Here is a 27,500-nt window from a genome sequence, read left to right on the forward strand (position 1 = left end):
TTCTCTCTCACTCTTTCACTCTCTCCACCTCTCTCATTCTCTTTCTTTTTCACTCTCCACCTCTCTTTCTTTCTCTCTCTTTTTATCTCTTTCTCTCTTTTTATCTCTTTCTCTCTCTTTTTATCTCTCTCTTTTTATCTCTCTCTCTCTCTCTCTCTCTCTCTCTCTCTCTCTCTCTCTCTCTCTCTCTCTCTCTCTCTCTCTCTCTCTCTCTCTCTCTCTCTCTCTCTCTCTCTCTCTCTCTCTCTCTCTCTCTCTCTCTCTCTCTCTCTTCCCCCACCTCTCTCTCTCTCTCTCTCTCTCTCTCTCTCTCTCTCTCTTCCCCCACCTCTCTCTCTCTCTCTCTCTCTCTCTCTCTCTCTCTCTCTCTCTCTCTCTCTCTCTCTCTCTCTCTCTCTCTCTCTCTCTCTCTCTCTCTCTCTCTCTCTCTCTCTCTCTCTCTCTCTCTCTTCCCCCACCTCTCTCTCTTCCCCCACCTCTCTCTCTCTCTCTCTCTCTTCCCCCACCTCTCTCTCTCTCTTCCCCCACCTCTCTCTCTCTCTCTCTCTCTCTCTCTCTCTCTCTCTCTCTCTCTCTCTCTCTCTCTCTCTCTCTCTCTCTCTCTCTCTCGCCAACTCACTCACTCACTCTCCTCTCTCTCTCTTTCACTCTCCACCTCTCTCTTTTTCACTCTCCACCTCTCTCTTTTTCACTCTCTCTTTCTCTCGCCAGCTCTCTCACTCACTCACTCACTCTCTCTCTCTTTCTCTCACTCTCCTCTCTCTTTCTTTCTCTTTCACTCTCCTCTCTTTTTCACTCTCTCTTTCTCTCTCTTTTTATCTCTCTCTTTCTCTTTCTTTCTCTCTCTTTCTCTCTTTCTCCACCTCTCTCTTTCTCTCTCTTTCTCTCTTTCTCCACCTCTCTCTTTCTCTCTCTTTTTCACTCTCCACCTCTTTCTCTTTTTCTCCACCTCTCTCTTTCTCCACCTCTCTCTTTCTCTCTTTCTCCACCTCTCTCTTTCTCTCTCTTTCTCTCTTTCTCCACCTCTCTCTTTCTCTCTCTTTCTCTCTTTCTCCACCTCTTTCTCTCTTTCTCCACCTCTCTCTTTCTCCACCTCTCTCTTTCTCTCTTTCTCCACCTCTCTCTTTCTCTCTTTCTCTCTTTCACTCTCTCTGTCTCTCTGTCTCTCTGTCTCTCTGTCTCTCTGTCTCTCTGTCTCTCTGTCTCTCTGTCTCTCTGTCTCTCTGTCTCTCTCTCTCTCTCTCTCTCTCTCTCTCTCTCTCTCTCTCTCTCTCTCTCTCTCTCTCTCTCTCTCTCTCTCTCTGTTGCGTCCTGATCCGTTCAGTGTTCTAACTCTTCTATAAGCCTTGACTCTGTATGCAGAAGAAAGCCACACTCTTGATATCTTTTTCCTGCATATGAACTCCAAAATACAAGTAAATGCCATGTTAAGGGATCAGGTGTCCCTCTTGCTGTGCACAACTTTCCATTTATTACGTGTTTTGTCCTTTGCTGGTCATTTTTACCACATACATTTCCTCTGCTCCTCCCTGTTTTTTTTTTCCTACTTCTTTCTTCCTCTCAGTTTTCCCTTCTCTCCTTCCATTGCTTCAAGCAAATGTCAATCATATGCCCTTTTAGCCTCCTTTGCTGCCTTTGCTAATTCGTTGGAACCTTTTGAATCCGTGGTGTGGAGTGCCATGCCAGAACTGAACGAGTTGTTGAAACCCATCTGGCACGCGTTCTCCGCTTTGCATGTGGATAAATACGGGAAAGCATCAAAGTCTCAGCTCAAGGTATGAATACCAGTCTCACAGTTATTGTTCAGAAATGATCACACAAACAATAGGATAGCAGACAAGACCGAGAACATCGATTCGTGTCCATCTTGGTAGCATTTATCATGATCATCATCATCATCTCTTGGCATTGTTAACCCACTGCAGTGTTGGAGCTTCTCCAAGATGGCACCAATTATTTATTTTCCTTTTGATTCTCTGATCCATTTGTTTCCTACAAAGCTCGTAACCGCATCTCTCCATTTGACTTTGTACCTGCCTCGGTTTCTAACTTTTGCCGTCCATTCTGTTATCAATTTCGTCTATCTCCCATCAGTTTGCCTCTCTGTAGATGACTATCTGTGACACATTTTCATTTATTATGTTTAATTGTTCCAAAGACACCTGTAATCTTGTTCTGATTCAATCTGATGCAATCGTTTGTCTTGCTGTCTCGTTTTGACATTCCATCAGACATACTTTGTTGCACACTGCGCTGAGCTGGAACAAACATTTGCTCCATATTGTTTTTGTCGGTGACCATCCTATACTTGTTGGTGATAGCTGGCAGGTTCACGCCTTCTGTTAAAACATTTCATTCTTAGCTTATTGTTCTTCATTATAGCACTGAGTTTTCCAAAATCAAATCATCCTCCTCTTATCTTCGTTTTTATGATTGTCATCAATTTGAACAACCTCGGCCAGTTCAGTGTATCAAGGTCAGTTCAGTGTATCCCTCCATTTTTCAAATTGACTCGAGGTTTATGGGAATTTGTTTCATGGCTGGATGGTTAATGATCATGGCTTCAGGTGGCTTTGTGTACATTTATTGAAAACGAGGAAATACAACCCGTCGCTTCGCTAACAGGAATATTAAGGAGGGTTGGAGAAAGAGGAAGAGGTGGGAGGGAGAGAGGAGAAAGGGGAGGGAGAGAGGATAGAAGAAAGAGGGGAGTGATAGAGGAGAAAGGGGAGGGATAGAGGGGAGAAGGGAGGAAGGAGAGGGAAGGGATAGAGGAAGAAGGGGAGGGATTGAGGAGGGAGTGCAGGGATAGAGGAGAAAGGGGAGGGATAGAGGGGAGAGGGGAGGGATAGAGGGGAGAGGGGAGGGATAGAGGAGGGAGTGGAGGGAGGAGAGAGAGGAGGGAGGAAGGGGAGGGATTGAGGAGGGAGGAAGGGGAGGGATTGAGGAGGAAGATAGAGAGGAGGGAGGAAGGGGAGGGATTGAGCAGGGAGGGAGGGGATGGAGAGAGGATGGAGAGGAGGGGGTGGGTGAGGGAGGAGGGGTTATGGAGCAAGGAAGGGGGAAGAGTGAGGAAGGGTGGGGGTGGGGAGAGTGATGCCTCACCAAATGTCGCTATAGACTCTGGGAGTGGGAGGGGGAGCGAGGAGGGAGGGAGAGAGGAAGGAGAAGAAGGGAGGGAGAGAGGCATGAGGGAAGGGAGGGAGAGAGGAGAGAAAAGGAGGGGAGAGGAAGGGGAAGATGGGGTGAGGGAGTAAGGGAGGGAGAGAGGAGGAAGGGAGGGAGAGAGGAGAGAGGATGGAAGGGAGGAGATGGGGTGAGCGAGAAGGGAGGAGGGGTGGGGGAGATAGGAAGGGGTGAAGAGTGAGGAAGGGTGGGGTGAGGGACACCTCACCACATGTCGCTATCCACTCCAGGAGTGGGGGGAGCGAGGAGGATGGGGGACAGAGGAGGGGGTGAAGTGGAGAGGGGGTTTGGGGGGAGGTAAGCATGAGGGGAAGGGTTCTCAACTTGCTTTTGGTTGTGGGACTTGTGTAGAAGGGGGGGGGGATACAGGATTGACTGAAATGGGGTACATTAAAACAGCACATAAATGCAGCATGCGGAGACCGCTGGGAGATATCCATGGGGGGTGGACAGGTGAGGGGAGATGGAGGGAAGGCAGCATTATGGGAAGGTAAGGCAGCATGAGGGGAGGGGAAGGGAAGGCAGTGTGATGGGAAGGGAATGCGGTATGAGGGGTGGGGGAGGGAAAACAGCATCTGAGGAGGGAAGGGCAATAAAATGCACCCATGCCGTAACCACACTAGTTATGTGACAAAGGCCTGCCTGCATTCTCACATATGCAGCGACCTTTGCACCCCTCTGGTCAGCTCACTCCGAATCTGATTCATACATGCTAACCTATGGGGAAGCAGTTTTAAATTCAAAACTAAACCATCAGTCCTTAACATTCCCCTTACCAGAGGGGGAGGGGTTGGGAAGTAAGGATAGCGGGAGGGGTAGGGGAGAGAGAGGGAGAGAAAAAGAGAGAGAGGAGAGGGGTCGGAGTGAAGCAGAGGGGGAGAGGTGTGGCAGAGAAGGAAGGGGGAGAGGAAGGGGGGTGGGATTCTGGCAGATGAGACGCCCAGTTTAACACTCATACGAGACAGCACACACATTGATGAATCAGCGGGATGACAGTTCATAGCTGTGTCAGAATTTGAACCAAAGCTAGACAGCTTAGAACGAATGTTCGTACCTTTTAGCTATCCTGCCATGATGTGGCAATTCATTGCTTTTTCGAACACTCATTGTAATAATCTCATTTATTTTACCTTCTTAACTCTGGTGTTGAATCTTGGTATCGCCGTCGAAGCTTGAAGAGTGCGCTCCAAGTGTCTTCACCGAGCATTCCATGAAACGATTGAAGAAACTTTTAAAAACGAAACGTTTAAATTATATATATATATATATATATATATATATATATATATATATATATATATATATATATATATATATATCTGTGCCAAAGTGATGGGTCGTATAATGAAAGAAGATCGTACAAAAAGGGGAAATGTGGTGTTAAATAAAATTGCACATTTTCAGTGATCCAGCTACCGCCTGATGCACCACAGAACAATGCGGGACCAAATGCGGGCGACTGCCCCGTGAACTTTGTTCAAGTCAATCGATATACAATATTCAGTGATGGTGTGAATATTATAGAGCCCTCGCCAAGTGGCTTAAGCACTCAAGGAACCACTCCAACGAAACGGTTTATGAGCAACGGCTGGCTTGGCAAGCGATTAGCGATCGCCAATCCGTCATATTATTAAACACCTCCCGGAAACACTGAAATGTCAAATATGTCTGAATTGCACAAAAGAACACTTTTTTGCAGTCGGAACTGCTGCAAGTTCAACTCTGGAGCTTAAATTTTGTAATTTAGCTTAGTTTAAGATGTTCTCGAGATTTTGGCATGTGCGGAAATTAAATAAAGCCATGAACGCTGGCATCTCAAAGTGTTTTATAAACATTGTAATATATTCAATAATTTGTAGGTATGATGATTAGCCTTTCGATCATATGAGTGAGGAAAGTGAAAAAAAAAAAAAAAACTTTATCAGTAATAAACCATTGCAGCCTGTTTCATCTCAAGGCATTGTTGAGCAGGCCAAACAAAATGGTGAATTAAGACCCCAGCGAGGTAACCAGGATGCACCTTAAAACGCCAGCAAGGGACAGCGAGGCGGTCGAAGATCGCTTTATGAAGGATATAATTAAATAAGGCCGTTGATTATCTTCAAAAGGGGTTTTTAATTAACCCAAACACCCAATTTTCACTCTTGCAATTCCTTGGAGTTTTCTTTGAATGCTTGCAAAGTTTCACGCTGCTCGGTTTTATGATTTTGGAGTTATGGAGGAGACACACACACACTGACACACACACACACACTGACTGACATGCATTCACATTTATTATTAGAGATAAATTCAACCTTGTCACTTTCTTGATTTCATTCAGCTGTCATTACTTGCATTTCAATTTCGTTTTTTAATATGATAATAATATAATCTGCAAACATTAGGTGGTGATCAACCTTTTTTATATACATGATCAAGACTCGTGGAAGAGTGAGAGCAGAATGTAAGGGAACGAAATTTAAAGGGTGAAACACCAATCGCAGAGTAAAAGTGAGAGTAAGATCAAGGGAGGGGAAGAAGGACACGTAGGGGTGAATAAGCTGCATCCAAGCTGAATGAAGCACAGCAAGAAGAGAAAGGGGAAGGTGGGGATGAAACAGAAAGGAGTTAAGAGAGAGAAAGGGAGATAAAATCACAACAACCTGGAAAAAAAAAGAGTGGTTGTGAATGGGGTCATTTGGGGGTAGAAGAGATCATAAGGTATGGGTGAGCAGCTGTCTTGAAGCCCTGGAGGGAAGAATGGGACTGAACAGCTGTGGAAGTTGGTTCCACCGTGTGTGTGTGTGTGTGTGTGTGTGTGTGTGTGTGTGTGTGTGTGTGTGTGTGTGTGTGTGTGTGTGTGTGTGTGTGTGTGTGTGTGACAGAGAGACGCAGAGTAACGCAGAGAGACTCAGAGACGCAGAGAGACACACAAACAAATGAGTGGAGGTGAGCAGTGAGACTGGGTTTTGGGAGTTTAACCAGAAAAGGATGACTGGCAGAACATGTGTGCCTGGAGAAACTTGGGAGGGACAGAACCAAGAGAGGGCATAAGGCACAAGACCAAAAAGAAGGCAGAAGGATACAGAGAGTTCACCAACCTCTCTACGATATGAAAGTAACAGGCCGAGGCACTCAGCTTCATCGCAGGAGATCTTGATGGCCTTGCTTTCCAGAGCATCAAGGAGGGAGCTGGCTTTGGAGGCCATCTTGTAAATATGATCTGCCCAAGAAAGATGATGGCTGATGCTGAGCCCAAAAGTTCGGATGACCACCATTTCAAGTGGTCTGTTTAAAATTAGACTGTAGGATTTGCGAGACAGTCTTTTCGGAGAAACAGGGTGAGTGTGTCGGATTTGTGAGGGTTGAAAGACATATTCTAAGTGTTGGACCAGTTCCTGATTCTCTCAAGGTCTGTAGAGAGAGAAAAGGTCTGCCTGTCTGAAGGATGAGAAATGATATGCCTGAGCTTCGACCATTAAGGCCTTGGTCACATTTGCCACGGCGGCCGTGGGGTCTCCAAAATCTGCGGCCACGAGCAATTATACAGCGGCTGCAGTATTTCCACGGTCACACAATGTAGCAGTCACATATGTTTTTATTTTTTGGGTAGCCACACGGCGTATTTAGAAAATGTGGGGGTGCCGTACGGTCTTTGATTTGATGTCGCACGGTGACCTTAGGGCGTCGCTGCGGGGGCCATAGAATTTTCAAGGCAGACGCAAGGCGACCACAGGACGACCGCAGGGAGACTGCAGGGGGGCCCTAAGGCGAACGTGCGGCCAGACGGACGGTAACGAGTGGGTATATATACCAGTTATTTTTTTCACTGAAATAAAAATATACCAGTATATATATAACTGAATATACTATAACTATAACATACCGTGGTGCCCCCAGAATATGAACGCCCCATTGTTTGAACAAATTGGAATCCAACAATTTTTTCGAGAAAATTTTGCCCTAAAAACCTAATACATTAAAAAAAAACCGAACACAACGTAGCGTTCAAGTTTGTTCCCGTGTCTCCCCCACCTATTCGACCCACATCTTCGCGCTTTGTTCATTCAGTTCGTCGGTGGAAGTCCTCGTGAAAGCATCTCTCGTGTGTCGATCGATACTTTAGGCCTCAGTCACATTTGCTCTACGGCGAGGATACGGCGGCCGTACGCTCTCTGAATTGACAGAAACGTTTCTGCGGCCGCAGAGAAACTGAGGTGGCCTCAGGGTGGCCCTACGCCGTATGGCTATATTTTACAGGCCGTAAGGTCGCTGTGAAATTGTAACACGGAGTTATAACTTTTTTCATTTCTACGTTCGCGGTAGAAATTCGACAAGCCGAAAAAATAAGAACTGGTAAAAAAAAAAATTAACCCATTCGTTACCGTCCGTCTGGCCGCACGTTCGGCTTAGGGTCCCCCTGCGGTCGCCCTGCGGGCACCTTGCGTCTGTCTTGAAAATTCTATGGCCGCTGCAGGAACGCCCAAAGGTCACCGTGCGACATCAAATCAAAGACCGTACGGCACACCATGTTTTTGGTCTCCACAATTTATAAACACACCGTGCGGCAACCCGAAAAATAAAAACATATGTGACTGCTACATTGTGTGACCGTGGAAATACTGCGGCCGCTTTATAATTGCGAGTGCCCGTACATTTTGTAGACCCTCCAGCCGCCGAGCCAAATGTGACTTAGGCCTTACCTCGTGTTTTTACCTTCATTTGTGATGTTTGTTTTTTTAATCATCTTGTGTTTTAATTAATAACAAAAAAGCAATCCGATCACGTGGTGTGACAGACTGTCGGGCAAGGATTGAATTTCACAGCAAAACCCGGTTGTAATTTGGAATATCCATGATTACGTCAGCCCGATGCATTTGATGAAAGTGATTGTGGTTCTGTGGGCATCATGTTTGATGAGCTGCCCTGGGGGCAGCGCTCTCGTAGAGTGCGCGACCGATCGGAACCCAGGACGGAGCTTGAGCCTGTGTGGACCGTTGGATGTGGTGATTGTACCAGTTTACATACAATACACCGTCACCGAAGATCATTTACTCATCAAATTTTATCTTAAACATGGGGAATTTCAGTTTAAAGTGTCTTGAAAGTGGGTTTTATTTGGGTCCACGAACGGATTAATTCACTCCATTATTTCTTATTGGCAAAATATTTTTGGAATCCGAACTTTTTGCAATCCGAACAGCCTCCTGGAACGAATTAAATTGGGATTCTGGGGGCACCACTGTGTATAGGCAAACACCGATACACCGATACTCCGATCTCTAGCGGTAGCGCACGGTGAACGCACGGTCGACACAGACTGCCACTGAGGCCTACGTAGGTGCAGGGCGGGCGTAGGGGAACCGTGCGTCGACTCTGCGTTGCCCGCAGGTAATCACACAGACCGCAAGGCCACCGTACGGTGACCGTGGAAATAGTGTGGCCGCCGTAATTTTTTGGGGGTTGGGAAAATTCATTTTCAATTGAGAAGAGCTTACGGCAGCCGCACGAATAACGCAAGCCCACCATACGCCCTACGTAGGTCGACGTGGAACACATCTACGTCATAGCTTGGCTTGCCTAATTTCTTACGGCGAACGTAGAAATGAAAAAAAGTTATAACTCCGCGCTATAATTCCACTGAGCCCCTATGGCCTGTAAAATATAGCCAAACGGCGTAGGGCCTCCCTGAGGCCACCTCAGTTTCTCTGCGGCCGCAGAAACGTTTCTGTCAATTCAGAGGGCGTACGGCCGCCGTATCCTCGCCGTAGAGCAAATGTGACCTAAGCCTAATACATTAGCCTGCAAAAATATTCACCTCCTTCCAATAATGACACATTTAGTTGAATATAAAATATAAATAAAAACAATTTTGTCCAAATGATCTTTTTTATGAATAACTGAAGAGATCAGACTAAACGCTGTTATAGTTTAAGGAGGTTACATGTCAGGAATACCTGAAAAAATAATGTACAAATCAAAATTCACTGGTTGTCAAGGTATTCACCTCTTAGGTTAGTACTTGATGGAAGAACCTTTTGCAGCAATGTCTGCTAGTAGTCTTTGACGGTAGATCTCTACCAGCTTAACACAGTGAGATGGTGAAATCTTTGCCCATTTTTCACGTGAAAATTGCTCTAGTTCTGCCAAGTTTGATGGGGATCGTCGATGGACTGCAATCTTCAAGTCTCGTCATAAATGTTCAGTGGGGTTCAAGTCAGGATTTTGACTGGGCCACTCAAGGACATTTATTTTCTTCTTATTCAGCCACTCCAGTGTGGCTTTAGCTTTGTGCTTCGGATCATTGTTCTGCTGAAATGTGAATCTCTACCCAGTTTCAGATTAATGGCTGACTCGAGCATGTTTTCATCAAGGATTCTCCTATACTTCACACCATTCATTGTCCCTTCTAGCCTGACAAGCTGGCCAGGCGCTACTGATGAAAAGCCTCCCTATAACATGATGTTATATGATGTTATCCCTATAACATGCCAACCTTTCATCATCGCTTCCAACATCAAATCCTTCCTCTTCACCAATGGCTTGATTTCCGACCATCAATTTGGATTTAGACCAGGTCACTCAACCCTGGACATGCTGCTTCTGCTTTCCTAACAATGGATGGAGGTCCTCAATGCCAAACATGAGATCAGAGCCATCTCCCAAAACATATGAGCTTTCGATATGGTCTGGCATCCCAGGTGGGTGGGGTTGACTCTGTCTGTCATCCTTCCGAGGTCGGCAAAATGAGTGCCAGCATGCTGGTATACTGTGTCGGAGTGGCAACCCATCCAGGATTGAGTCCAATAGCCAAGGAGACTACTTAGGCAGCACCAATGCTCTGCACAGAATATGGTCCCAATGGATGGATGGCATCCCGCACTGCTCACCAAACTCTCTTCCTATGGTATCCAAGGCAATCTCCACGGAATGTCTCGTGGAGTTCCTCTTCTGCCGCAGTCAATGCGTGGCTCTTAATGCAGTTCTCTCATCCCCTTTTCCTGTCCAGGGTGGAGTTCCTGAAGGCAGTGTTCTTGGGCCTGTGCTTTTTCTGGTTTTCATCAATGATCTCTCAGACTCTCTGCAAAATCCTCTTGATCTCTTTACAGATGACTTCATCCTCTGCCGTACCATCTCATCCCTCTGATTGGCAGGCAGCAGTCTCATCACTCTCTGCAGACCTGGATAAAATCACAAGTTGGTCAAACACTTGGAACATGTTTTTCAATCCTAACAAATCTCACACCCTCACGATGTCTCACTGAAAGGACCAAATGGAAAACACCCCCATCTACTTTCTCAAAAATCAGCTTAAAGAAATCCTTTCATTGAAGCTTTTGGGTCTCTCTATATGCCATGATCTTTCCTGGGAAAGCAACATCTTATCTCTAAGCTGGCCTCCAAAGCCAGTCGCCGACTGGGCATCCTGTGTTGTGCAAAGTACTTCTTTGGCACACCTGAGCTTGTATCCACTTACAAAGCATTCATCGGCAGTCTGTTGGAGTACTGCTTTCCCCTCTGGGGTGGTGCTCCTGCCTCACACCTAGCTCGACTTCATGCTGTGGATACCAAGGCTTTTAGGATCATTGGTATCTCCCGTGATGAAGCTGAGTCTTTGGGTCTCTCACTTTCTCACCAGAGGCAGGTCGGTGGTCTTTCTGTCTTCTACCATCTCTTCTTCGGCCCGCCCCCTCTGCTCTCTCTGTGATCTGTCCCCCTACATTTCTGCAGGGTGCTCAAGGTCCGTCAGCAACCCCCTTCTGGTAAAACTACCAAAATCAAGAATCACTGCTCACCTTCACTCTTTCATTCCTCTTTTTCCTGCCTCTGGAACGAACTCCCACACTCTCTTCAATCCCACTCCTCACCCCAGGTCTTCAAAACAAGTGTTCACCATCATCTCATATCTTCTCCCATACAAAATATTGATATTTTCTACCCCCGTTAATCCACCCCAAACCCACCTCCTTTAAATTCCGTTTTCCCTCCTGATAGTCCCTGTAGTACCATCTTGTTTACCTCGTGTATTCTGCCCCATCCCTCTCCTTCCACAGATCTCCCATTCTCTCTGTTCCCCACTATTTGTGCTTTCCTCTCCTGCTCCTCTTGTCTCCTGCCTTGTTTTTCTTTATGTGTATTAGCTCTTACACGAGCCTCGACATGGTGTGGAAATGTTTTTTTTTTTTTTTTTTAACCTCCCAGGCTCAGAGCAGTTGTTTGAACCTGGTGGTGCACTATGGCCTGCCAACCGTTTTAAACCGGCCCCCAAATCATTTCGGAAGAATCATTAAATGTGGCATGCTCCTACACAGAATGAGAAATTGTCACCAATTACATCTGATTATAAAATAGCTGTTCACATCTTGAGCACAAGTACACCAGCCCCCCCCCCCCCCACTGGGAGCGGCAGGATAGGTCATTACAGTAGATTCATGTTCGGGCCTCAAACACATCAGGGGTGTGTTCATTTACCAAGTTTTTTTTGTAGAGCGCCCGCCAAGTGTCTAAAGCATTCACGCAAGCATTTCATGCAAAACCGTTGATAAGGAACGGCTGGCTTTGCAAGTGCCAGTTAGCTGCGAGGTAACTGGGCACACCCTGGGATTACTCCATTTCACTTTAGCGTTGCGGCCGTAGCAACTGTTTCAAAAGGTAATCATGCATGTTTGTGCTTTGAAATATTTTTTTTACTTCTGGGAAGGGTTTTCTACGATACGCCACGATAAGCTATTTATATTTGGTAACACTGTGTTTCTTCAAGGAAGAAACTCCCTGAGGAGAGGGGGATATGTTTTGTGTTTGTATTGTTTTGTAATAATGTCAATACAGTAATATGCTATTATCGTTAGTGTTGGCCTCTATTATCGGAATGGCCTCCATGGTTTGCAGGAAAGGTCACAAGTCTGGGGGCTAGGCTGTTAAATTGCATTGTATTATGCACCAGGAAGCTTTGTGCGCAAAAGTGACCAAACTGGGAGACGGAGTGAGTGCAGTCGTGAAAACTGTCAACATCATTCGAGCGAGGGCACTCGACCATAAAGAGTTTCGGGCATTCCGATCTGAAATTGATGCAGAATATGGGGACGTGATCTACCAATCTGATGTGCGATGGCTTAGTCACGACTCTGTTCCCAATCGGTTCTTCTCCCTCAAATCTGAGATCGACCGATTCCTGAGAGAGAAACGTCTGCCCATCAATGAACTAAGTGACCTTGTTTAGTTGGCAGACCTGGGCGTTTTAGCTGACATCACCGGACAGCTGAATGTGCTGAACACAAGCTGGCAAGGGAAAGACACAACCATGTGACAAATGTGCTCACACATGAAAGCATTTGCCATGAAGCTCCGTCTGGTTGAGAGACAAGTCGGTGTACCCAATGCCACACTTCCTCTCTCTGCAGGAGATAATTGGCATTTTCCCCAAATGCTAACATCCCTGAGCATATGAGGCCCTGCGAGGAGGAGTGATGTAAGCGACATTTTTTTTAATGATTATGATGATGATAGGCTCGGATGATAGGGGAAGGGTTAAAATAGTGCGATATGGCATTAACTCCAAAATGGCCGATGTGGCCCTTACATCACGCCTCCTTGCGGGGCCTCATATGGGGAAATACGTGACAGTAATCACAGATTTCAACAGATGCTTTGAGGATTTCGCTGCCATTGCCATAACCTCCATGTCAACCTAGTCCGGGGGCGCTGAGAGACGTGACAAGCGAATGGGGCGGAGATATAGGTGCCTTCCTGGGGAGGAGCTCGGATTGCCCGGGGCGGGGGGGGGGGGGTTTGTTTCCTAAGAGAAGAGGGAGGAGCCTGATCAAGGGGTTGGAAGTTTGAGATGACAGAGAGAGGCTGAGAGGATGAGGTAAAACTCGAGGGAGGAAAAGAGTGCAGAGGAGAGCTTTTTCTCAGGAGGTCATCCTGCCTACCTGCCTCTGCCCATTTCCTCTACCTGTATTCACACTGTGCTTGTTTATCCTGCCTGTCTGCCTACCTTATCGTCCTTCCTGCCTTGCTCCATTCGTTGACCAGCTTGTGTGCCTTCGTCTCATCAGCCCGCTCATTGATTCCTCATCACCTGCTTGCCCCCCCCAACCCACTCCCTCACCACAAGAGCTGAGTCCCCCAGTTATTGTCCCTTCCCCTCCCCCCCCATCAGTGACTGAGCCTGGTGTGTGGTGTTTTAGTTCTTCAAATTTCTTTTATTCTCATTCTATATAATTGTATATTAATTGCATTCCCTTTCTCCCGACCCACTGTCATCCCCTCGTGATTCCATCACCCACTGGTTGTTTTGTTAAGGCCCGGTCACACCTTGACGTTTTAGCCAGCGATGGCAACGTATTAAAATGTATGTAAAACGCTGGCTTACGTTGAACTTTTGATGTTTTTTTTTAAAGATCAGGACGTATTCATAGCGACTTGGTCTTATGTATAACGCATTGGTAACTACACAGAACGTTTCGTTGTGTTATAGATAACTTATACCAACGAATGCTGAACCTGTTGTCGGCCTACACAACCGATGCCCAACGATAGTCTAACTCAGGCATAGCGCGTTGCACGCATCGCCGACGATGTCGTGGCGTAGCCTATTAAAAGGCTGACGCACAACGATTCAAATCATAACTGCCGTAGAAATGGAAGGGTCAAAATCGCGGTCACACCTTGGCGATCTTGCCAGCGTATGCCGACGTAACAAAAAGTGTGTCTAAAACGTTGGGGCACGTCGAATACGGTATGGGTAAGTTTGGTATGCGCGAGTAGAACGCTAAATACGCTATCATAAGTCGTAGTAAGTAGAGTACGTCAAGAAATTTTGAACATGTTCAAAATTTTACGACGTACTCGGCGTATGACACACGTTCCGCATGCGATGGGGATAAGTTTTACACACGATATGTGGCCGCTTACACACGTCCACAAACGCTACTTATAAGCTACTCATAAGTCGAAACACGTCGCGGTAATGTCTTTTTTACGCGAAACTTATTTCTAACTTATGTTTGACGTGCTTTGAACCAATTCTTTACGTAGTCCCAACACACATCGACGTATGTAGACGTATTCCAATGACGTCTTTCGGTCGACAAAAAAAAAAAAAAAATGAATGTGTTTCTAGGTTACAACTGCCATATAAAGACGTGTTCCCAGCGGTTTTGGGAATTGGTATATAAAAATGGTGTTCATAAAAGGGGAACCCAACAGTGTTTTCGAGTCGATGTCCATGTCATCAGTAACAGTATCAGTATCAGTATCAGTATTAGTTTTAGTAGTAGTTTGTTCATGTTGGCAGTAGTAGGTGGGTGTGAGGGGGAGGGTGTGGGTTATGATGGATCGTCCTTGCGTCCGCGTGTCCACGGGTAGGTTCATAGGCTGCCACTCAACGATTTAAATGGCTGCATCTCCACTATTGAAAGTAGACGCTTGTGCTCAACAATTGGATTTTTTTTACACTCAACGACTTTTAGACGGTACCACTCAGCTAGTTTCATTGTTTACAATGAACGATTTAAATTGCTGTCACTCGCCTTTGTTTTTTTTATTTTTGTTTTGTTTTTTTGACGCTGGGGTTTGCATATTTGAAACGTTTCTTCTGAACGTGTTAAAACGCTCAAACTCGACTATTTTAAATAGACGCTGCCGATGGACAATTGGAATCATAGCCAAGCTAGACATCGAAGTGTGAACATCCTCGTCATGACCAAGAAAAGTTTGAAGAATGCTGCAAATAAGTGTCCTGGCCGTGGCCGTGGACGCTGACGCAAGGACGATCCATTATACCGACGTCTTTCAGCCTATGAGTAACTTAAAAGTAATGTCTGTCGACGTGTGGCAACGATCGCGTAACGTGCCAACAACACGTTAATCATAGGTTAGAAATAAGTTTCGGGTACGCTAAACATTACCTCGGCGTGTCTCAACTTATGATTAACTTACAAGTAGCATGTGTTGACGTCTGTCAACGATCGCAGACCGTGCCTACAACTTGTGGCCAGCGTAGCAGAACGTGTGAGTCATACGCCGGCATACGTCGTGAAATTTCAAGCATGAAAAAATTTGAGGACAACCGAAAAGTACAACGTTTAAAGCCAACGTACAACGACGTATGGCAACGTACTACGACGTATGCCAGCGTGCTCTCAATGTTATCAAAACTTACCCATAACGTATTCAATGTGTGCCAGCGTTTTAGAAAAAAAATTCAAAAATCGGCATACGTTGGCTAAAACGTCAAGGTGTGACCGGGCCTTTAGGGTTACACGAAATAAACTCGTTGGTTTTACAAGAACAAAGGTCTTCGTGTCTCTCCTCATGACCCGCACGTGCAATGTCCACCATTATTCAGAACATCTCCACAGGAGTTAAGCCACTCGAAACTTCGTGGGATTTTAACCTCCCACTGCAACAAGCTAGACGTCAGTTGAGCCGTTGACGCTACTACATATATATATATATATATATATATATATATATATATATATATATATATATATTTTTTTTTTTTTTTAATGTAGGTAGCCTGTGGTGCATGATATTCATCATTTTTCTCTGGCTGGCCATCAGTGAGAAAAGTTTGGACACTCTTGCTCCCACCATTATGCCACCACATCTATTCCAGTCTAGTTTCCACATAATTTCTTCCATTTGCTGCATTGAACAGTTGATGAGACATGGAATGCTTTGTTTCACTTCTTTTGAATTTTTGTATAATTGCTGTTCTATTGTTGTGAATGTTCTTTGTGATGTCAAATTGGATGTGGCTGATTTCTTGTTTTATCCCGGCCTGTATTACAGCTGATGTTTTAAAACTGCCGCAAGCTTTTCCATAATCGCTGAATGCCGAACAGTGAGGGCACTGGTCCAAATATCTGGAATTCTTCTCTCTTTTTATGAATACTATGTGAAGTTGAGCCAGTTTTTTTTCCTCAACTTACCCTACATCCTTGAGAACATCATTGAAAACTTAATTCTCCCCAGGGGATCAACCCCTTTTGATCTCGTTGAGTGCTGTCTCTATTTCATCTGACCCTACAGGTCTGTTATGTTGATCGTGTTAAAACTTTGACTCACTTGATTATTTCATCTTTGTTGATTATGAATGCCCAATCTTTCCTTTGGAGCACTATCATTTGAGATCTTCCTATTGCTATCCGTTCTTTTGTCTCATTTCCTCCATTGTGTTTTATTTTTTCAACATTGTGATTCTTTATTGTTACTCTCTACTTTGTTGTTTGGTCTTTTCTATCTTCTTTAATTTACAGTTGAGTTTTTACATTTTTGAGTTTATCTTTATTCTTCAGATTTCTTCATCTTACTTTATCAGTGCAGTGGTTGATAGTTATTGCGACTGCCAGAATGTTGAGTGACAGTCTGCTGATCCATTATATGTATTGGTAAACGGAGGAGAGGAAGGAGAGAAGGGGTATGGTACCATAGTATATCTATTTTGGGGGATAAATAATCTCCCAGTATTGTAAAATGTATTGCCTTTTTGTATACAAATGTAGGTTCATGGTAGAGCGAGGTGAAAGGAGGTAAACGCTCAACAAACTGATAGTGAGGTAGTGGGGTAACAGTTGGACAAATCAAGCAAGGGCAATAACAAACAGAACAGAAAAAGAGAGTGAGGAGGGAAGGGAACACAGCAACCTGCGTGTGCTGGGTTCGGTGAGGATAATAAGGATCACGGGTACGGAGGATGGCATTAGATGGTGATGCACCTCCTGCGTGAAACCCTGGTGGTCACAGTGAGTTCCATAGATGGGAGAGGTGACGGGTGTGGTGCAGTAAGTACAGAGGAGAAGCGGCAACAAACAGAGAGGCCAGCAACGACCTCCCTGTGATGTGGGAGGAACAGAGCTTGTGCTTCGGCATCATTGTGAAAGATTCCAATGATGATGAGCTTTAGTTTCTACAGAATCGAGGGGAGACTAATGTGATGAACTTCTTCCAGGAGATGATAAACCTTAAATATTACTTGCCATGTTCTAGGATTCTGAAATATTACAGTATTTTGAACAACTTGAGAATAGTTAAGAAAGCGAACTTGCAATAATTTCCATTACATTTTACAACATCCATGTCCATTGTCCATGCTTTTCGGTCCTGCTGCCTTTCCTTTCTTCAAACGTTTTCTTTCTACATGGCCAAAGGGTTCATGGATGAGTTGCACGTTTCTCAAATTGGTGACCTCCGAGTCACTTAAATTCATTTAATCATTGGCCAGTGAGAAAATATCACGTTATGATGTACTTTTTTTATTTCACAGGTGTTGTCTCATAATCTCTGTACCGTACTTCGTGTACCACATGATCCCGTTTCTTTGGAGGAGCATTTTCGGGATGACGACAGTGGACCCGTGTCCAGCAAGGGATACATGCCATATCTGCGGACCTATATCCTTGACAAAGTAACCCTTTTGCTGCAATTTATTAATCTGTCATTTTACTTTCTTTCTAAAACATGGATAATTGAAGTACGTTGATGGTATCTAATGGGTGACGGCCACTTCTTCGGCTTCATTGGTGTGGTGCTGATGTGTCCCCTGCCTGCACAGGTTCAGGATGTGATGTTTGATAAAGAGCAGTTTGAAGATTTGTGCTGGATGATTGCTTCAAAGAAGAACTACCCACAGAAGCAAGGTTGCTTTGCTGCACAAGATGCCTTTAAAATGTGGTCTCTCTTCAATTTCCTATCAGAGGACCAATATCCTCTTGTCATCTGCTTTGAGGAGGTACACGATCAGATATTATTATCATTCATCATATCAACAACTATCACATCAACTTGTTTTATGAAAGGTGTCAGAAATGTTACATTCATAAAGTGTGTTCTGAGTATGTTCATCATTCTTTCTCTAATAATTATATATATATATATATATATATATATATATATATATATATATATATATATATATATATATATATATATATATATATAAAGATCCACCCACATCTCTCACTTGTTTAATGGAGGGAATATCCAATCAGCTATCACCTAATCAACTCCACCCAGGTGGCTAGGATTTTATAAATGATTGACCCCTCCCACACTCCTCTAGTCAAAGTAGCTGCATAAAGCAACCCAAGAAGACTTGCACAAGGTAAGTGCTAATGCTGTTTCGAACCCTTCACAGAGTTCCTCAACAACCATAAAGACGTCCACACATCGTACACACATGACAATCCCAATGCAAAACACCCCCTCAGCTGCCAGAGCGGTTTCATCACTTATTGGTGAACCATCAGCGATAGCGTAGACAGCAATTCATACCAATGAGGCTCCTAAACCAGTCCGGTAGCTGAGGGGGTGTTTAGCATTGGGATTCTCATGTGTGTACGATGTGTGAACGTCTTTATAGTTGTTGAGGAACTCTGGGAAGCGTTCGAAACAGTGTTAGCACTTTCCTTGTGAAAGTCTTCTTGGATTTCTTTATGCAGCTACCTTGTCTAGAAGAGTGTGGGAGGGATCAATCATTTATATAATCCTAGCCACCTGGGTGTAGTCGAATCGGTGAGAGCTGATTGGCTAATCCCTCCATTCACAGGTGAGAGATGTGGTGGGTCTTTATTTATTTATTTATTGACTGCTTTTAACATTTGCATGTGGTACATGATAAAGAGCCTCATTGGTATGCATTGCTGTCTACGCTATCGCTGATGATTCACCAATAAGCGATGAAACCACTCCGGCAGCTGAGGCGGTGTATTGCATTGGGATTCTCATGTGTGTACTATGTCTGAATGTCTTTGTAGTTGTTGAAGACCTCTGGGAAGGGTTCTAAATAGCGTTAGCACTTACCTTGTGAAAGTCTTCTTGGGTTGCTTTTCGCAGCTACTTTGGCTGGAGGAGCGTGGGAGGAGTCAATTATATGTGTATGTATGTATGTATATATATATATATATATATATATATATATATATATATATATATATATATGTATGTGTATATATATGTATGTGTATATATATGTATGTGTATATATATGTATATATATCTATATATCTATATATATCTATATATCTATATATATATATATATATAAATATATATATATATATATATATCTATATATTGTATGTGTGTGTGTCAATTTAGCAAGTGCATTATGAAATTGTTCCAATCAGCTGAAGATACTTGTACTGAATCTATAACTTTCTCAATTTCAGAAAAATTTAGCAATCAATAGGCTAAGCCAAAACAAAAGACATCATATTTTGTCAATTGTTATTCCTTCACGGAGTGCTGCGAATGAGAAATAGTCTTTACATTGGAAAATTTTGAATCCTTGGAGGGCACAGTGGGTTTCACAGATGGAAGAACTGAGGAACTAAATACTTTAGGTGTGAAGTAAATCCAGAGGAGAAGTGCTAACAGCTTTGTGTCATGTAATAATGAAGGAGAATGATTGCAGGAACGTGGTTTGAATGGTATAATCATGGCAAGTTGGGGTTTTAATGCAGCTGTTGAACCCAGTTTCCAAAGTTTGAGACATCGAAATATTGGTCACATTTATGTCGGAGCTGGCCACTCGGTCCATCAAGCCTGTGTCATCTCCACATTCCCGGAAAACCCAAGGACACAACACTATCCCTGTACCCCGTTTTCTTACTTCTTTTCTTCATTTTTTTCTGAACTATGCTAACAGTTGTCCACTTGTTTTGTGTGTCTATCATGTCAAGTGATATCTCCAACTTACCATTGTCAGTATCTCTCTTGTCCAATTTTTAGAATGCACCTCATATCAACTTCATGTACCGAGCACTGCAAAAACAAAAACATCCTTAAACTAAAGAGTTTGTAGAATACCTTACCCTGCACAGGATTGACGTAAAAATAAAAATAATATTAATATGACTAGAGGAAAACTATCATACAACAAGAACATAAGCAGCCTTGGGTCTACGAGCGGCAAATTTGATTGGTCTTGATGACATAAAATGTCGTAATGTTTTGTCCAAGTTCTGCGAAACGGAAGGGTTTTTGAAAGTGTTTTGCAGATAGGTGATTTGTGTTCTGCAATGTTAAAGTAAATAATTCATTTAAAATAAAAAATTAGATTTTAAAGGTGGTAGAAAAATAAAACAGCAGAAAAGTTTACCACCTTTGCCACCACTTCTTTCACACCTACTTCCTACATCGTTGAGGTTTCATCGCATTTCACCTGACTTCTGCCCCTTACTATGTCTTGGATGTTTTCTTGATATTTTTCTCTTTCTTTTATTTTGTTTTGCTTTATTTTTTTATCGTTATCTAACCTTCCCTTAGCCCCTTACCTCGAGTGGCTTTATGCCTTGTTTCGGTGATCTCCATTTAAAAAAAACCCACCTTATTTAACATGTTATATTAGTTCTTCGTGCCTGTTCTTTGTGTCCTTTGTGACATCTTTAAAAACAGAACGTTTCCTGGTGGGAATGATTTTCAATTTTGTTTGGCTGCCAGACAGGCAGTCAGAATAAAAATATTATTCCACTCTTCACTGCGCAGGTGTGATCGGCATAAATTCAGAACTAAACTACGACTAAACTACAGGTTCGTTTTCTGATTCATGTTCAGATTTGTGGTCAAAATATAACATTCAGTTTAAACCAAGTTGTTCCTCGGTCATAAGCTGACATTTGGAGATGGAAGGACAGACAGACAGACAGAAGTGAACCAATTGCTTAACTCTGCTTTTCGCTTCGCATGCGTGGGGTAACTCAATAGGATGAAAGCATTTGCTGGCTCTTTATACAGTATGTGCTCAAGAAACTTTCTGAAGAGTTACAGTGGCCTGCAAAAGTATTTACCCTCTACCAATGATGCAACATTTACATGAATTAAGAATTATAAAGAAAGAATTTTTCCAAATGAACTTTTTTATTCATAACTGGAGAGATCAAACTAAACACTGTTATAGTTGAAGGATGTTACACATCAGGAATACCTGGGAAAAACATGTACAAATCAAAATTCACTGGTTGTAAAAGTATTCAGCCCCTTATTTCAGTACTAGGTGGAAGCACCTTTTGCAGCAATGACTGCTATGAGTCTTTTTGGGTAGATCTCTACCAGCTTTACACAGTGTGTGATGTGTGATGGTGAAATATTTACCCATTCTTCATGTGAAAATTGCTGTAGTTCTGCCAAGTTTGCTGGGGATCGTCGATGGACTTCAATTTTCAAGTCTCGCCATAAATGTTCAATTGTGTTCAGGTCAGGACTTTGACTGGGCCACTCAAGAACATTTATTTTCTTCTTATTCAACCACTCCAGTGTGGCTTTAGCTTTGTGCTTCAGATCATTGTCCTGATGAAATGAGAATCTCCTTCCCAGTATCAAATTCATGGCTCACTCAAGCAGGTTTTCATCAAGGATTCTCCTGTACTTTGCACCCTCCATTGTCCCTTCTATGCTGACAAGCTTGTCAGTCCCTGCTGATGAAAAGCAGTCCCATAACATGATGCTGCCACCACAATACTTGACAGTCGGGATGGTGTTGACTGGGTGATGTGCAGTGTTAAGCTTGCACCAGATGTAACACTTTGAATTTAGACCAAAACGTTCAATTTTTGTCTCGTCTGACCACAAAACCTTTTTCCACATGTCGCAGTATCATCAAGATGCTTTTTTGCAAACTCCATATGAGCTTTTAGATATGTCTTTTTTCAGTAATGGCTTCTTTCTTGCCACTTGTTAATTGATATGGGGTATTGTTGATTGAAAGATCTGCAAGGCTCCGTGTCTGAGATGGAGGTTAGTTTTCATCAAAGTCATTGTTGGAGTTACAATGACATCCCAAACCAGTTTCCTGCTTGCCCAGTGGCTGAGTTTGGATGGGCAACCTGATCTGAGTCTAGTCTGGGTGGTATGAGACGGATACGTCTTCCATTTCTTAAAAATGGATTTCACTGTACGTACTCAAAGGGATAATGAGTGACTGAAATCTTCTTTTAACCCTCTCCCAAATGGTGCTTCTCCACCACTTTATGTCTGACTTCTTTTGAATGTTCTCTGGTCTTCATGTTGGCCTTGTTGGTTGAGCAAGTGAGTTGCAACTTAAAACTCCTTAGATAAGTGGGGGAGCTTAATTTTTAGGTTAAACCACTGATTACAGTCAGGTGAAACCCATTGCACTTTCAAAAAAAAAAATCTTTTCAAACAAATAATTTGCTCCTGAAGTCATTTTGGGTTAATTAGGCAAAGGGGTTCAATACATATGCAACTGAGAATCATCTGATTTTTCTCTGTTAATGTAACTTATTCACATTTTATCTCATTTTTTAAAGCTTTAATACTTCCGGAGTAGTTTGTCAAGACTCCATACATTATGTTTGATTTGAAAGCATAATGAATGAAATAAGCTCAGGTGGTGTCAAAATGTGAAAAAAAAAATTGGAGGGGGATGAATACTGTTACAGGACACTGTATTGATATGGCAGCACATCCTAGTTATGATAAAACTGATTCCTAAATTACTTTTTCTTTTAAATTACAATGCCTTCAGGAAGTATTCACAACCCTCAACTTTTGTCACATTTTGTTGTGTTACAGCCTGAATTAAAAATGGATTAAATTTAATTTTTTTGTCACCGATCACACAAAATACCCCATAATGACAAAGTGAAAACACGTTTTTCGAAATTTTATGCAAAGTAAGAAAAGTGAAAAGCTGAAACGTCTTCCGTCAGTAAGTATTGAACTCCCTGAGTCAATACTTTGTAGAAGCACCTTTGGCAGCGATTACAGCTTCAAGTCTTCTTATGTACATCTGTGTCAGCTTTGCACATCTGGATTTGGGGATTTTCTCCCATTCTTCCTTGCAGATTTGCTCAAGCTCTGTCGAGTTGATTGAGGAGCGTCGGTGAACAGCAATCTTCAAGTCTTTCCACCAATTCGCAATGTGATTCAAGTCTGGGCTTTGGCTGGGCCACTCAAAGATTTTCACATTCTTGTTTTGAAGCCATTCCAGTGTTGCTTTGACTGTGTGCTTGGGGTCATTGTCATGATGGAACATAAATCTTTGCCACAGTCAAAGGTCTTTTGCACTCTGAAGCAGGTTCTCCTCAAGGATTTGCCTGTATTTGGATTCATTAATTATTCCCTCTATCCTTACAAGTCTCCCAATCCCTGCCACTGAAAAGCATCCCCATAGCATGATGCTGCTACCACAATGTTTCACGGAAGGGATGGTGTTCGATGGCTGATGAGTTGTGCTCGGTTTCTGCCAGATGTAGTGCTTTTCGGTCAGGCCAAAGAGTTCAATTTTCGTCTCTTCAGACCAAAGGTAATTTTATCTCATGCTCTCAGAATCTTTCACGTGACTTTTCTCGGCATGCTGTCATGTGCATTTTTCTCAGGAGTGGCTTCCGTCTGGCCACTCTTCATAAAGCCTAGATTTGTGAAGTGCTGCGGAGACTGTTGTCCTTCCAGCAAGTTTTCTCATCTCTGCCAAGGAACTCTGTAGTTCTCTCAGAGTAGTCATTGGGTTCTTGTTCATCTCCCTGATCAAGGTCCTTCTTGCCCGGTTGCTCAGTTTGGTCGGATGGCCAGATCTAGGAAGAGTCTGGGTAGTTCCGTATTCTTTCCATTTCCTAATAATGGAGCTCACTGTGCTCTTGGGAACTTTCATCACTCTAGAAATTGATTTATACCCTTCCCCAAATCTATGCCTCCTCACAATTCTATCTTGGAGTTCTACGGACAGTTCTTTGGACTTCATGGTGGAGTTTCTGCTTTCACATGCACCGTCAGCTGTGGGACCTCACATAGAAATGTGTTTCTTTCTAAATCATGTCCAATCAATTGAATTGGCCACAGGTGGACTCCAATCAAGTTGTAGAGACATCTCAAGGATGATAAAAGAAAATTGGATGCACCTGAGCTCAATTTGGAGTGTCACAGCAATGGGGTTTGAATACTTATTGACGCAAGATATTTCAATTTTAATTAATTTATAGAAATTTCTAACAAAATGTTTTCACTTTCTCATTATGTGGAATGGTTACAATTTTTTTTTTAATCCATTTTAAATTCAGGCTGTAACACAACAAAATGTGACAAAAGTTGAGGGTGAATACTGTTACATTTGTTGGGGTAGATGGAGGAATTCCATAGTAAAGATAAGATTGTATAGTATAGCATGGTCTGTGTACGAGTACGAGAAATCTCAATGTAATTGAAGTCAGGAAAACTGTGAGCTTAAGTTTGTTACGTGTCACTACACGGGGGGGGGGGGGGGGGGGAGATGGTGTTGTGCTAACTCGGTAGGGTCTAAGGCTAGTCTCTCCCAGTATATGATTGCCCCCTGTGACCTTTTCCTACATTATTTTTGCATTTACAAGGCTGGCCATAAAGAACCAAGTTTCATAACAACAACAATATTTGTTGTTGTTTGGTGGCAGACTAAACTCTGCCACCCGGGAAACAATAACTGGCAGGCCACGCCCCCAAGCACGACGAGAAAGCTGCCTGATTCTAGTTATCTCGCCAGCCTCGGCAGTGGCCTTGTTGTATGATGAAGGAGAAAGGCGGCGCCATTTGGTGTGTGTGAAGGACCATAAACTGTACGGCGGTTTGTGGGCTGCTGGCGTTGAAGACCGTACGCATGAATTACGTGACGTACGTGGCTGCAGAGAGCGAATTGGCGCCATTTTGGTACATTTACCCGTGCGGTGGCTATGCGCTTCGACAAACACCAGGCTCCAAAAGGACATCTCTGGACACCAAGCTGAGTGCCGGCATAAAGGGGGGATTTACTTTTTTTTTTAATCCTTCCCCTTGTCTGTTTTTGTGACCGAGTGGAGATGTCTCAAATTAGGATTTAGTTTATCTCACTTTTCATTACCTCCCGCTTTGAATTATTTTTATTAAAACCCTTTTGATTTGTGTTTATTAAATCATTATTGCTGAATTTATCTGTATGCCCCGGTTAGAATAGGTGTACCATATCCCTGTGTCGTAAGAGGCGACGAGGGTTGCGTCAGGAAGGGAATCCGGCGTAAAACCTGTGCCAAATCATTATGCGGATCATAACGGATGATCCGCTGTGGCGACCCCTAACGGGAGCAGCCGAAAGAAGAAGTAGAAGAAGATTGCTGAATTTCTTTGTGTTTGTTTATTCGTTGTGGGTTCAGGGATAACCCCGTGTGCTTTCTTACCGCCAATAATTTTGGCTGTTCGTCTCCGAGTTAAAACCATTTGGCTATCCGTTCAGGCTGGTGTTAATCGGCCTGAACACTACAATACTTTCTGAAGGCACTGCATATCCATATAAAAATTTACATTAAAATTTTTATTTTATTTCAACCTGAAATTATTTTGAATAAAGAAAGCATTTCTGTTAATCTGGATTGATTAGATGCTGGTCTGAAAAATAGAACACGTCTTTCAATCCTGGCAAATTTCATTCTCACCCTGTCGCTCCAGAAGGATTATTATCAAACAAATCCACCAATCTATTTCCATGGTCAGCCAATGGAAGAGCTTCAGTCTCTTGAACTTCTAGACCTAAACAATATCCGCGATTTCTCCTTGACTGCCAAAAAACTAAATAAAGCTCACATCCAAAGCTAGCTCCAGACTGAGCACCTTCCATTGTTCCAAGTCATTCCTTCAAAAATCATACCTACTCAAAGCTTACAAGGCCTTTTGTCCATAGCTCAGTGATGTACGATTCTACCCAGGGTCGGTTGCGACCATTAGGCAAACTCGGCGGTCACCTCAAGTGGCAAAATATGGGGGTGGCAAAAAATGAATTAAAATTCATGAAATTGCTCAAGTAAACAAACAGACTTTTTCTGTGCTTTCCTTTTAATACATGCTGTTAATGGCCAGCTCCGCAAGGCAGGTGACACCCCCGACCCCTTAGGGTATGCCAAAAGTACATCCCACAATTTTACGTTGAAGTTAAGACCCACAAACTCTGCCTGATCGAAACTGCTGATAACGGAGGATACCACCTGTAACATCTTTAGCTCAGCGAGTTCACGCCGTCTGAGTTCCACAATCTTTAGCTCCCCCGAGCGAACCCACAACCCACCGATCTCACATAGGCATCGTGTGGGGATCAGGTCAATGGTTATTTCTATGCTTTGTCTCATCGTTTCCCTCCCTTCCCCAGTTTCTACTATCTGTGGTATGAAGCACATTAACCACGTTAACTGTGGTAACCACGATAAGCCGATTGAGATATTGTTGGTGTTAGGGGGTGGTATATTTGTATTGTTGAATTACAATAATAGGTGAATTACTGAACTTGCTGGGGAGTTGGAGATACCGGCACAAGTTGAACCGGATCCAGATGTGAAAAGTGACCCAGAACCGGATCCAGTCCGTATTTGGAGGAAGAGGAAGCAGTTCACTTATGAAACAGACGATGAGCCGATTGAGAACCCAAAGGAAAAATTAAAAGTTAACTTTTTTTTTTCTTCAATCATCGACACAGCAATACAATTGGTTGGATAATGATTCACACAGGTGTGTCAAATGAGTTCCGTGTTTGGCTTCCTCGATGATGTTCATAGTTTATAGAAGAAGAGAACATCAAAGCATATTATGGAACATTGCTTGAAGCAAGACTAAGCTTGACAACATGGCGACTCCAAAGATGTTGATGCTTCCGATTTGTTCAGTGAATTACGAGCCATTGCAAGACGAGTTCCCAAATGGGCGCCACCACCTTAAGGAACTTGTTCCTACATTTGGTAAACTAAAAGCACGGAAACACAAATTGTAAATTCTAATCATCAACGTTATTGCAGGAACACAGAGTAGTGCATCACGTAATCCATATTACGCATCATAAGGTGCATTTCACAGAGTAGTGCATCACGTAATCCATATTACGCATCATAAGGTGCATTTCTTCCTGCGCAAAGTATAGAACAATGAGAATGTACAACCGGTATCATATTCTGCTTTTTCATGTAAAATTAATCTGTAGTTATAAATGCAGAAGTTTTATTAATTCAGCTGAAAGTTCTCCTGGGGCAACTAATATCCTTGCACTGGCCCTGACTCTACTTTATGGGATAGCACCCATGCAACCATATCTGTCTCTCCTAGATTTTGTCGAATCTAAAGCTCTGAACATAATTGTCGTCTTCCACGGTGAGACTGAAGCACAAGGCCAAATGCTCTCATATAGCAGACAGGTTGGAGGCTTCTCGGGTTATCACTGCCACCGCTCCAGTCTAACCATCTCTCCTCTGAGCCCTCCAAACTTTCCCTGCCTTTTCCAGGAGGCACAAATACTTCCTGTAACCTCGTCTGAGTTAACCTTCCAAAATCCATGTTTTCCATCCACCTCCACTCTTTTGTTCTGCTTTTCTTATTTCTGCAAC

The 27,500-nt window shown here is 43.3% G+C and overlaps 1 protein-coding gene across 2 annotated transcripts in view; it reads left to right on the forward strand.

The window, feature by feature from the left end:
* The window catches only part of LOC147032753 (differentially expressed in FDCP 6-like), a 213,829-nt gene that overhangs the window by 8,710 nt on the left and 177,619 nt on the right, over positions 1–27,500 (forward strand). Inside the window, exons 1-4 of one of the 2 annotated variants that reach the window (XM_085870624.1) lie at positions 1,305–1,415; positions 1,621–1,775; positions 17,444–17,584; positions 17,732–17,908. In XM_085870624.1, the coding sequence (XP_085726750.1) occupies positions 1,680–1,775; positions 17,444–17,584; positions 17,732–17,908 (414 nt within the window). In that variant the 5' untranslated portion in view covers positions 1,305–1,415; positions 1,621–1,679. Of the gene's footprint in view, positions 1–1,304; positions 1,416–1,620; positions 1,776–17,443; positions 17,585–17,731; positions 17,909–27,500 lie in introns of those variants that run through there. The other variant, XM_085870623.1, reaches the window with a different exon arrangement.

Source organism: Eptatretus burgeri, chromosome 2 (genome assembly GCF_056783735.1).
Source record: "Eptatretus burgeri isolate ZD-2024b chromosome 2, Ebu_testis_v1, whole genome shotgun sequence".
In the NCBI taxonomy this organism is placed as follows: Eukaryota; Metazoa; Chordata; class Myxini; order Myxiniformes; family Myxinidae; genus Eptatretus; species Eptatretus burgeri.